Source organism: Camelus ferus, chromosome 29 (assembly GCF_009834535.1).
Source record: "Camelus ferus isolate YT-003-E chromosome 29, BCGSAC_Cfer_1.0, whole genome shotgun sequence".
In the NCBI taxonomy this organism is placed as follows: domain Eukaryota; kingdom Metazoa; phylum Chordata; class Mammalia; order Artiodactyla; family Camelidae; genus Camelus; species Camelus ferus.
In genome coordinates, this window is record NC_045724.1 from 27,737,544 (window position 1) to 27,748,262 (window position 10,719).

General features: G+C 51.8%; 1 protein-coding gene across 1 annotated transcript; it reads left to right on the forward strand.

The window, feature by feature from the left end:
- Nucleotides 1–992: 992 nt before the first annotated feature.
- Nucleotides 993–5,034, forward strand: LOC116660470. Its single transcript, XM_032470038.1, has 2 exons — nucleotides 993–2,843; nucleotides 4,390–5,034. Exons 1-2 carry the CDS (start codon nucleotides 2,501–2,503, stop codon nucleotides 4,839–4,841), a joined length of 795 nt encoding a protein of 264 aa, XP_032325929.1. The 5' UTR covers nucleotides 993–2,500; the 3' UTR covers nucleotides 4,842–5,034.
- Nucleotides 5,035–10,719: the final 5,685 nt, after the last annotated feature.

The window sequence follows — 10,719 nt, forward strand, 5'->3', positions numbered from 1 at the left end:
GCCATTCCTACCTCCTTGTCCTTCTTGTTGACGTGTCTTTTCGCCCGATGTTCATTTTTAACCGATGGTCATTTTATGTATACACACATGTAATTTATGTTTTGATAGAAGTTCTTTGTCAAAAGCATACATTGTAAACAGGTTCCTTCCAGTCTGCACTTTGCAATTTCATTTTTTCCCTTTGTGTTTAGAACTTTCTCTGTTCTCCTGAAGAAATATTTGCCAACTTCAAAAATGCAAAGCCACTCTCCCTCGCCATCTTCTAGACGTCGTAGACGCTTCGTCTGACGGACAAGTCTGAGAGACTCAGGCCGTGAAACCCAGATGCAGCCGTGCCCCAGCGCCAGGCCTTCTCATTCACAGTCTCGATTTCTCTTTCCTGCAGAATCTCTGGATTCCAACACAAGTGACACACTTACCAAAGGCCCATCAGGAAAGCAGTTAAACTGCCCCCTCCCAGTTTTTGTCCCCCGGACGCAAGCCCGGGGACATGTTCCGGAGTGAACGCACAGAAACAGGCGGCGTCTTGGGCTCCGTCTGCCTGCTTTTCGGCTTTCTTTGCCACGAGGGTTTTTTATTTTTGCTTTATTTTAACAGCAAAAAGCAGCTGTTCAGCAAACACATAACGTGGAGTGTCGGCATCTTTCTTGAGTAACGGTCTCCGCATTTTCTGTCCTGTGAGATTCCAGACCCTCGAAAATCATTTAGTAAGTAGAACGCTCTTCCTTCCCGCAATCCACCCGCTCAGCGTTTACTCTAGCATGAAAGCCATCGCCGGTTATCAGACAAACACGCAGGAAGAGTTCGGCTGAGAACAGACGCTCCTCCCGCCAGTGACCGCATTTATTCACGCCATAAACATTGCAGAAGCGGGCCCTGTATTGTGAGCCAGACGCTCGGGTAACTCAGCTGAACGACTGTCTTTTACTGCCTTCAGTTTAGAAACGCAATTGGCTTCTCTTCCCTGAAACTACGCGCACGCATGTGTCCACGCCATACGCGCACACGGACACACGTGCAACTAAGGCTCTCTGGCTGTAGACCGTCACCTGCAGATTATCAGAAAGCCGTTAATTATTATTCTGCACAGGGTTTTCAAGGAGTCTAGATAAGAGATGTAAGTGCCTTAAGAAAAGCACGTTAGCTACTTGGCATCTTGCACAATAAATTACATCGCGAAATCTTCACACGTGTCTCCCCTGAAATAAATCCACCATGTAAAAAAGCAGGAAAAATGCTGGGGAAAAAGGCAAAATGAACGTCTGATCACACTCTTCTCCCGGCCTGAGTGCAGGCCAGCTGAACCCTTGTGATGGTCTCAGGGCGGAGCCCTGCACGTGCGCTCCCTCCGTGACTAGTAACGCTGCTTTCCTGTCTAGAATAGTTTCGAGGAGATTCGAGTAAGAAATGATTCTCTCAAAAAGGCAGGAAGCAGTTTGAGAGGCTCTTCACGGACGTGTCTGTACTGGAGACTCTTCCTTCAGGGCTGAGCCTCAAGCTTCCAGCCATTCTACTCTGACCAGCAGATTTTCGGGCTTTCTCCGCAGACGAGAAGAAGACGGCTCAGGGGACGCCAGCGCCTTCTGCAGCAGGGACGTGACAGTGATCAGAAATGAGCTCAGGTGATGAGCATGTGCTTTTTTCCTAAGACTGTTCACGTGAGAAATGCTAGAAACGTCAGAGAAGCACGAGTAAGACCAAAAAGTCACAAAATTTGAGTCGGGGAGTAGAGAGGATGACACTGCCCTGCATTTGAAAGCGAGTTACAACGCGCCCCCAGGGCTCTGGAACCGAGACCAGACTGCCCACAACCTAAGAGACGTCTTTGCCCAGGTTGCCCCAGCAAGAGGAAACCGCACCTGGCAGCATCCTCAGGGGAGAAGACTCATGCACACTGGTCCCTGGACTCCAGGCTGATGCGCAGCGCCACCTCCCCACCGGCCAAGAACCCAAGCCCAGACTCAGAACCACCGCTCCCTGGACTCCAGGCTGATGCACAGCGCCACCTCCCCACCGGCCAAGAACCCAAACCCAGACTCAGAACGCACAGTTCATGTTTCCCACCCTGGGCGCAGCCTCGTCTGTGCCGTGGTTGTGACACGCATGCTCTTTTCCTTGGGACAATCTAAACCCTCTGCCGGCCCCTCTGCACACTTTCTTTGACTTTTACATTTGCAAGTGCATATTCCAAGGGAGATGTTACTTTTAAACCAGCAGAGCAATTACGACGCAGGATGGATGCTCGACACAAGAGTGACTGGACGAGAGCCGTGGCCTGGGAGCAACGCAGGTTTACGCCAACGGTCCACGCACAGCTGCCAGGTGTCACGTCCTTGAGCGCTGCTAGGCCCTAAATATTTGTCTGATTCTGGTACATAAGGAAAGCCTTCATCAGTTTCTCTTGCACGTTCCTAAAGACCAGTTGGCTCTGACTAGGGCAGAAAACGTGATATTTCAAAGATTATTTGGCCCTTTTGGCAAAAGAATAGCCTTTTTGTAAATGGGAGTTTGTCAAAGGGGAAATCTGGATCGAACGCCCAAGTCAAGATGTGATTCCGTGTCCAGTTCCCCTCCAGGTGCTGACACGCTTGGGAAGTACGACCACGATTACGTCAGGTCACGGCGAGAAAACCCCACAGACGGTGAAATGAGAACCTGGAGTGCGAAGACGTGCGGTTCCCGCTGGAAGAGGGTGCGCCGGGCCGAGCTGCCCCGTCCTCTTCCCCTGCGGCTGAGATGCCAGCAAGCCCCGTCCAGCCCGCCCTCCGAGGGGCCATCCTGCGTTCCCTGCACGCCACCACTCCCTCGGCTGGACAAACGTCGGGGCTTAGGAGAGGGCGAGGGTAAATTCAGTCCACGGCGGCACGTGTTTCTTGAGCTCCCACCGTACCCCCGACTCTCGCTGGGAGCCAGGCAGGGAGCCGGGAGGCGGGCGACTTGGAGGCGAAGCACAAGACCCTGGAGACATGGGTTGGCGCATCTGTCTTCAGAGCCGCGTCCCAGGGTCACTGCCCTCCTTCCCCGCCCCTCAGGGGGTGCAGGCCCCGCGGGCCTCCAGACCTGGGCCGCCTCCCTAACGGCTAGGACTCCCACCTCCCCGCCTCGGCCACCCCCGGTGAGAGCCATGCACCACGTTACCAGGTCTAATCCCAGCAGCAAAGCACGCTCTCTGAGTGTTCCAAACGGATGTGCTCATTTTAAGGAAGGAGATGAATGCACCAAATGGCCAGCAACTCTGCCTGCTGGTTGGTCAAGGGAGTGCTCCCAGCGCCCTTCACATGGGAGCCTTCGGCTCCGGGAGGCAGGTCTGCAGGGCCAGAGACCCCAGGGAGCCTCAGCACAGCTGCTGGGAGCCGGGTGGGCTGGGCGGGGGAGCTTTGCAAGGGGAACGTAGGGGCTCCTACTGGACGCAGAGGTGGCAGTACCGGGTTTCGGGGGTGGCCCGGGGTGCCTGATTTGGAGAGAGCAGCACCATGGGGACAGCGGTCGCAGGTCCCCTGGGTTCATTCCAGGGCTGAGGAAATGCAGGGAAAGCGCCCTCCTGGGCAGTGATGCAGATCGGGGGGGGGGCAGGCGTCCCACCTCCAACAGGCAGGGCAGGTACAGAGGGCACACGGACACACGGAGACTCAGGAGGGGCTGAGGGCTCGTCCGGCAGAGACCCCCAGCGGGAGGGGAGACAGAGCCCCTGACGAGCAGCCTTGGAGGAGACGCAAACTGCGGCCACGTTTTACAAAATGGCTCAGAACTCATGCTGAGCTGATTGTGTCACACGAAATAAACACACCGACCCCATGGCTGTGCTCCGTCAGGGAGACAGGATTCTGCCCCCACAAACAGGCCGTCAGGAACCCGCGATCCACACCCTCGTGGCTGGATGCGAGGAACGGTCGGACAGAGCTCCCGTTTTGTAGCCCCCCAAAACGCGACATGAATTTTCCAATATTTCTTCTGCCGCCGAGTAGGAAGCGTGTATCCGAGCGTACAGGCACTTAAAGTGCATTTAAGCACCGCCGCAGGACGCACGCCCGGCGGCCGCTGCTCGGCCGTCACAGGAGAGCGTCACGCAGTGTTTTCACTGTTGTGATTGTTGAAGTACAGTCAGTTACAATGTGTCCATTTCTGGTCCCTGGGAGCTTCCTTCAGTGCCTCCCATGGCACCTGGCATTGAGATGGACTATGTTTCAAAAACCAATCTATTAATTAATTTAAATTACATAAACTCACTGATACTTACTGTACCTTAAACTTTCAAGATAACAACAGAGCAGATTACGTTTGAAAGACACAGAATCCAGTGGCTGCTCTTTCTATTCCCTTCCTTTTCTTTTTTAAGGTTTTTCTTGGTTGGGGGCGTGGTAATTAAGGTTATTTACTCATTTATTTTAGAGGCAGTGCTGGAGATTGAACCCAGGACCTCGTGCGTGTTAAGCATGCGCTCTACCACCGAGCTCGACCTTCCCCATCTTTCTGCTGTTTTCTACGCTCTTGTTCCAAGAGTCCAGGAGACAAAGGTCAACAGAGAGAGAAGAGCCGGAGGTAGTCAGCTGTGGGGACTTGCTGACTTGGAGGAGAAAGTCCAGGATTCCGCGTGTTTAACGTGGCGCTCGAAGAAAGAGGGAGGGGACGGAGGTGGAAGGCGCAGAAGTTTCCTGTGCATCGTGGGGCCGGACCCAGCGCCTCCGGGAGAGCCTTCCGGCCAGCGTTCCCAGCGCGGGTCAGCTCCCTGGCGCTCCTCACTTGGCTCTGTCCAGAGGACAGAGCTTTTAGAAGAATTAAGAGATGCCTCAGGTTTCAGCTGGTGTTTATCAGCCACTCCGGAAAGTGAGGACTTTGTGTGAAAATCATCTCTTTGAAGGAGTCCCAATACCACTCATCTCTCTTTTGGTGTTTAAACTTGAGTCTTTTTTTTTTTTTAATTCAGCTTTATCGAGGTACAACTGACAAATAAAATTGTAAGGGATTTAAAGTGTACACTGCGGTGGTTGGATGCACACACACCCTGAGAAAGGACTTCACTCACCTGATCAATTAACACCCATCACCTCAGGTTTATCTGTGTGTGTGTGGAAACACTCGAGTTCTGCTCTTCTGGCAAAGTGCAGAGATACAATGCAGGTTTCAACCACAGTCACCACTTACACACGCTCCTCGGGACTTACTCGGCTTGTAACTGCAAGTTTCCACCCTTCACCAGCCCCTCCGCTTCCCCACTTCCCCAGTCCCTGGCAACCACCATTCTACTCTGTTTCCATGATAAACTCAAGTCTAAAATGGAAAGAAAATAACCCACCAAATGTAAACAACTTAAATGCTGGTCTTAAGACAAAGTATCTACAAGAAGCAGTTATGTTTAGAAACTGTGTTATTAATAAAATAGAAAGTTCTATTTACTAATAATAAACCACTCCAACTTTATGTATTTTTTTGAAGAGTCAGCCATTATTTGATATTCTAAACCCTGTAAATTTGGGATGGGCTGAAAATGCAATCCACCAACTAAAAGTGCATTATAATAAGAGAAACATTACATTGTATTTACAAGTAACAGAGGCAGGATTTGAACCTGGATCTGATTCACCAGCCCTTGCTGATTGCAATAGAATCAGCTGTCTTTCTTAGTTGACAGGTTGTAACAAATTGATCTACTCGAGTTACAATTCCCAAACTGTGCATTGCCCTGGTGGACTGACCTGGGACCTTGGTGGATTGACTTGGGGAACTTGGTGGACTGACCTGAGACCCTGCTGGACTGACCTAGGAACTTGGTGGACTGACCTGGGGAGCTGGATGGACTGACCTGGGGACCCTGCTGGACTGACCTGGGGAACCTGGTGGACTAACCTGGGGACCCTGCTGGACTGACCTGGGGACCCTGCTGGACTGACCTAGGAACTTGGTGGACTGATCTGGGGAGCTGGATGGACTGACCTGGGGAGCTGGGTGGACTGACCTGGGACCTGGTGGACTGACCTGGGGACCCTGGTGTGCCCTCAATCCCTGCCCAGCTCAGCCCCACCGACCACTTGCCCACCAGGAAGGAGCCCAGGCACTGAGCGCCTGCGCCCTCACACTGCTGCTCCTGGGTGTGACACCTTCCACAGGCACATTCTCACACACCGGTGGTCTGTGTTATAACCAGCCAGCACGCAACCTTCTTAAGTCAGTCCAGGTCGAATGAAAGGCCCTTTTAGTGCTTACTGTCAGCTTTGCATTTTGCCTATATTGTATTTCTGAAATTTATTATAAATTTGGGGTACAAAATAATTTCTTTTAAAATGAGTAATAAATTGCTGTTTGAAAACAAGATATTTAGAAGAAATTGTGAATACAGACGTGATATTACTGGTTGGCTGGCTATGAAATCAGCTCTGTCAAATGAGCAGGTTTGCTACCTGCAGAGAACCACAGGGACAAGATGTGAAATGACACAGTGGCCACTGACCTTCCAGCCAAGTCGATGGCAAGAAAAGATGGCAAAATATATCCAAAGATGGGAGGAAAAAGACCTAGTCCTCAAGGCATTTGTACAATGAAAGTTTACAAAATAGCTGAGGGTCCCTGCCTGGGGTCCACCTACAGCAGAGCACACTGGGAAGCATTAAAAAAACTTTTCTAATGTGCAAAGATTTCATGGCTTAATATTATTGAGAATGTATACAAAGTCCAAACCTTGTTAAAATGAGTTTGTAGGACTGTTCAAATTTGCCGCACAGACCTTAAGAAAGAAATTGTCGGTTTATAAAGAGCTTACTAAAGCTTCCGGACGTTGTAATGAGAGTGACAGAGGGTCAGACAGCCATACAAACACAGCCAGAGCTGAGCAATCCAGAAAGTTATGACACCTGCTGAGTCAGTTTGACGTTTGGGCTACGTGACATCTTTACAACCACGCACAGGTGTCTCCTTTCTGGTATTTTCATATGAAATCACACGCAGACAACGAATACACATTATTTTGCTAAGCTTTTGACATCTATACAAGAGAAGAAATAATTCTAAGAATTTATGATAACTTCAAAAGCATCACCTGTAAGTTGACAGAAGTGCCGTATGCAGCCATTGTGTTGCATCACGAAGCACACCAGGGAGAAACGCTCAGGGGGCCTTTTAAACCCTCCAGGAAGACGGACTTGGCTGTATGTACAAAGACGTGTTCAAACACTGTTAACACGATAGCATCTTTCAAAACCACTGAACAGTGACACACCAATGGTCATTTTTACTGGCTATCGTCTTTAAATTTCATACTTTTCCTTGGGTAATGATTTCGTTTGGCAGTAAAGAGGGTCTGGCAGCTGGAAAGTTTGAAACATTCAGAACTTGAGGTTGTATTATCTCTGGAATGAAATGTCGCTTCCTGAGGCGCTGCCTGTGCAGGTGAGCGGATGGCATCCAGGTAAGAAAGGACAACACGGTCAGTTACTGACTCTGCTCCCGGCCCCGTGTGGGATGCGTGTGCTGGGTACCCCTGGCGATCACGGGTCTGAGAGCAGGGATTACGGACCCCAGCCCTTTGCAGCCAAGGAAGCAGGTGTAGGTCACCTGTCCCCGCCAGGGTGGCTGGGTGAATGTGGAGCGGGCACCAGCCGGGCCCCCACCCACCCCATGCCCTCTGCCTCCCTCCTCCGCAGGGTGACCTCCGCAGGTTGACCTCCGCAGGGTGACCTCTGCAGCGTGAGGAGGGCTGGACGCTGTCAGCTAGTAGTCAGTCCCCAAGGTCTGAAAAAGGGCAAGTAGCCACTCCTCCTCCAGTCCGACCCCCGTGAGTTTCAGGACGTTCTTGAGGAGAAAGGGAAGAGATCCAGCTGGCTGGACGGCACAGCGTGGCCTTCGTGGTGGTGAGAACCACTCACACGTCCCTCTGTGTTGCAGCAGAGAAACAGGCAGAACAAAGGCAGGTGAGAGCCACCAGCCGTCCAGACCCCTCGGTGGGGCAGGGGAGGGGCGGCCACCGGGACAGAGGCCTGGCCCCCGGGCTGGGGTGGCATCTGGGCGCAGGCCACTGGGGCATCGCATCAGAGCTACGGGTCCAGGGTGGGCCTTTTCAATGAAAGCCCCTACAGCGGCAAGGACAGTTCTTGGGACAGAATGAGGAATCAGTATTCGTCACAGCAGGTAGCCAACCCAAGGAAGCCGGGATCCTGGGAGAGGACCCTCCAAACGAGGCCAGCGCGGGTGCGCAGGTTCAAACAAGGGCCACAAGGGCCAAAACACTGTTCACATCGGACCTCACACAAGTTGCACAATGTCACACTGGTCACCGTCTCTGTTCATGAAATGGAACTATTGGCATCCTCTAGGTTAGTTTAAAAAAAATTTTTCAGAGTTCTTTCTATTGAAGTACAGCTGGTTTACAACGTGTTAATTTCTGGTGTCCAGCACAGTGATTTAGTTATATACACACACACACACATACTACATATAAAAGAGATAAACAACAGTGGCCTATAATGAAAAAGAATAGGAAGAAAATTAAAATCTTAAAAACATTCAAGTGTCTTTGAAAACGTACATACACGCCTTTTCCACTGTTTGGACAGGACGGTGCTTTGTGCCAAGTCAGCTTTACGCTCCCATCTGGAGGTGTTTGTTTGTCTTTCCTTTGGTGCCTTAACAATTGTCCCACAAGTTCCTCCCAGATACACTGCTGGCTCTCATCTAAATAATTAAGGTGCTGATAAGAATTAACAGAGCAAAGATAAAAGGCCACCATTTGTTGCTTGAGGAAGAGAGCGGGGAGGAGGAACCAGCCACGGGAGTGAGTAATGTCGCTGAACCCGGGGTTTTGAAGTCAGAGCCTCCAAGGAGGGTGCAGACACTCCTCAACGTCCATGAGCCACATGCACACTTCACAGAGACCTCCACTGATGGAGAATATTCTCCCGCTGTAAAACGACCCACAGAAAAACACCACGAGCCTTCTTATGAATGAGCCCAGTGCCCGCGGTCCCAGGGGCTGTGAAATAAAAAATAAATAGATGGAATTGAATAAACACATAAATGTCGAGCAACCTGGCTTCGCCTTAAACAACTTTTCCTTGTGTGAAAACTTTCAGAAAGGATCTGCTGTGAAGTTTACGTGAGCGCTCGCCCGCCGGGCGGTTCTGTAACATTTTAACCGACAGTTACATGGAATGGGGACTGCGTCCAGTTACAGAAAGTCCCCAGGGCCGCGTGCTCCCACGCCATCCTCAGGTGCACACACACAGGTGCACACACACACACATGCACGCACACACATGCATGCACACACTATATATACTTAAAAACTTAAGTGTACTGAAACACTGATGAGAATTCAGAAGCATCTCTCCCACCCCTCTTGGTTTTTAAGCCCTGATGCGTGTTTAGACACACAACAGGCACTATTTACTCCAGGCTGGCAGACCCGCAGGGATGGGGGCCCTGCCTGCAAACCGAGGATGGGGAAGAATTACAGATAAAATACGACTTGATCCAAACCCTTGCCCATAGCAGACGCTGAAGCCAAACCAAAACTGCTTTGAAGGGCATAGTAAGAAGAAACTGGGCTAACTGTGGGTTTTGCTGCTTTTAAACGATGGTTAGCCTGCACGTCTGCCCTTCTGAGTCCCTGTCATAGCGAGGCGCTGCAAGAGGCCCAGGCCACCCAGAGCTGTCCGGGAACGCTCGCGAGTGCCCACTGCACACCATGGACAGGCCGCCCACACGCAGCGCCTCGGGGGTGCCTGATGCGGGATGCCTCCAGCCCCGGCGGGACAGGGCGCAGCGTTCCGCCTACGACGCCGGTAGGGGAGTGGGCTTCCCACATTCCCTGTGCTTTCCAGTTCCCTCTCTTATAGAAAAGGGTCTTAGCGCACGGCCCTCTTCTCTGAGAAGTCTGTGGCCACAGTTACAAATAATGAGCTCTTTGCCACGACGAGCGTTTTGTGGGAATCCATGGCTGGCCAGGGCCCCATCCACCACCCTCAGAAGCACTGAGGGGTCAGCAGAGGGACGGGGCCTCCATCAGGGAAACAGAAGCTCAGCACAGCGCTGGCAGAGTGTGACGGTCACTCCCAGGCGCCTCCACACCGTGTCCGTGAGGTTGGGGCACTCACAGCCCCAAGGACCAACCCGGCTCTGGGACGGCGGAGCATCGCTGGGCCCAGCGGGCATCTGACGGCCACCCGCCGGCACCCAGAGCAGGGGTCACACTGGCCCAAAGCCTCCCCTTCCCTTAAACGATAGTAAGTGAATTAATGTAATGGAACAGTTATTTGGACAGTGCAGATCCACAAAGTCACCCCTGTCAAAAGCGAGGCTTTGGGGAACAAAGACGGTTCTGTGTTTAAACTCTCTTCAGTGCCAGCCCTGCCCTCACCAGTCCAGCGAGGCTGTTGGACTGACCACGGCGACACTTCCCCGTCAACCCGCTCACCCCACAAAGCCGCAGCAGGGGCGGCCCTTCTCAGCACCAAACCCTCCTCGCCCCCCTCACAGGTGGCATTTTGGAAAGCCAGCCTCCTGTCACAAACTCCACGACTTACCCACTGTGACACGTGGAATCTGAATAGCCTCTGAGCTATTAAGGAAATCCAACTTGTAACTAAAAGCAGCCCCAGAAGGCAATCTCCAGGCCCAGTTAGTTTCCCGGAAGAACGCTACCAAACCGTCACAGAAGAATTAACACTAATTGTACAAAGTCTACCAGAGAAAATAGAAGAGGAAAATGTCCTTTCCAACTCATTCACTGGA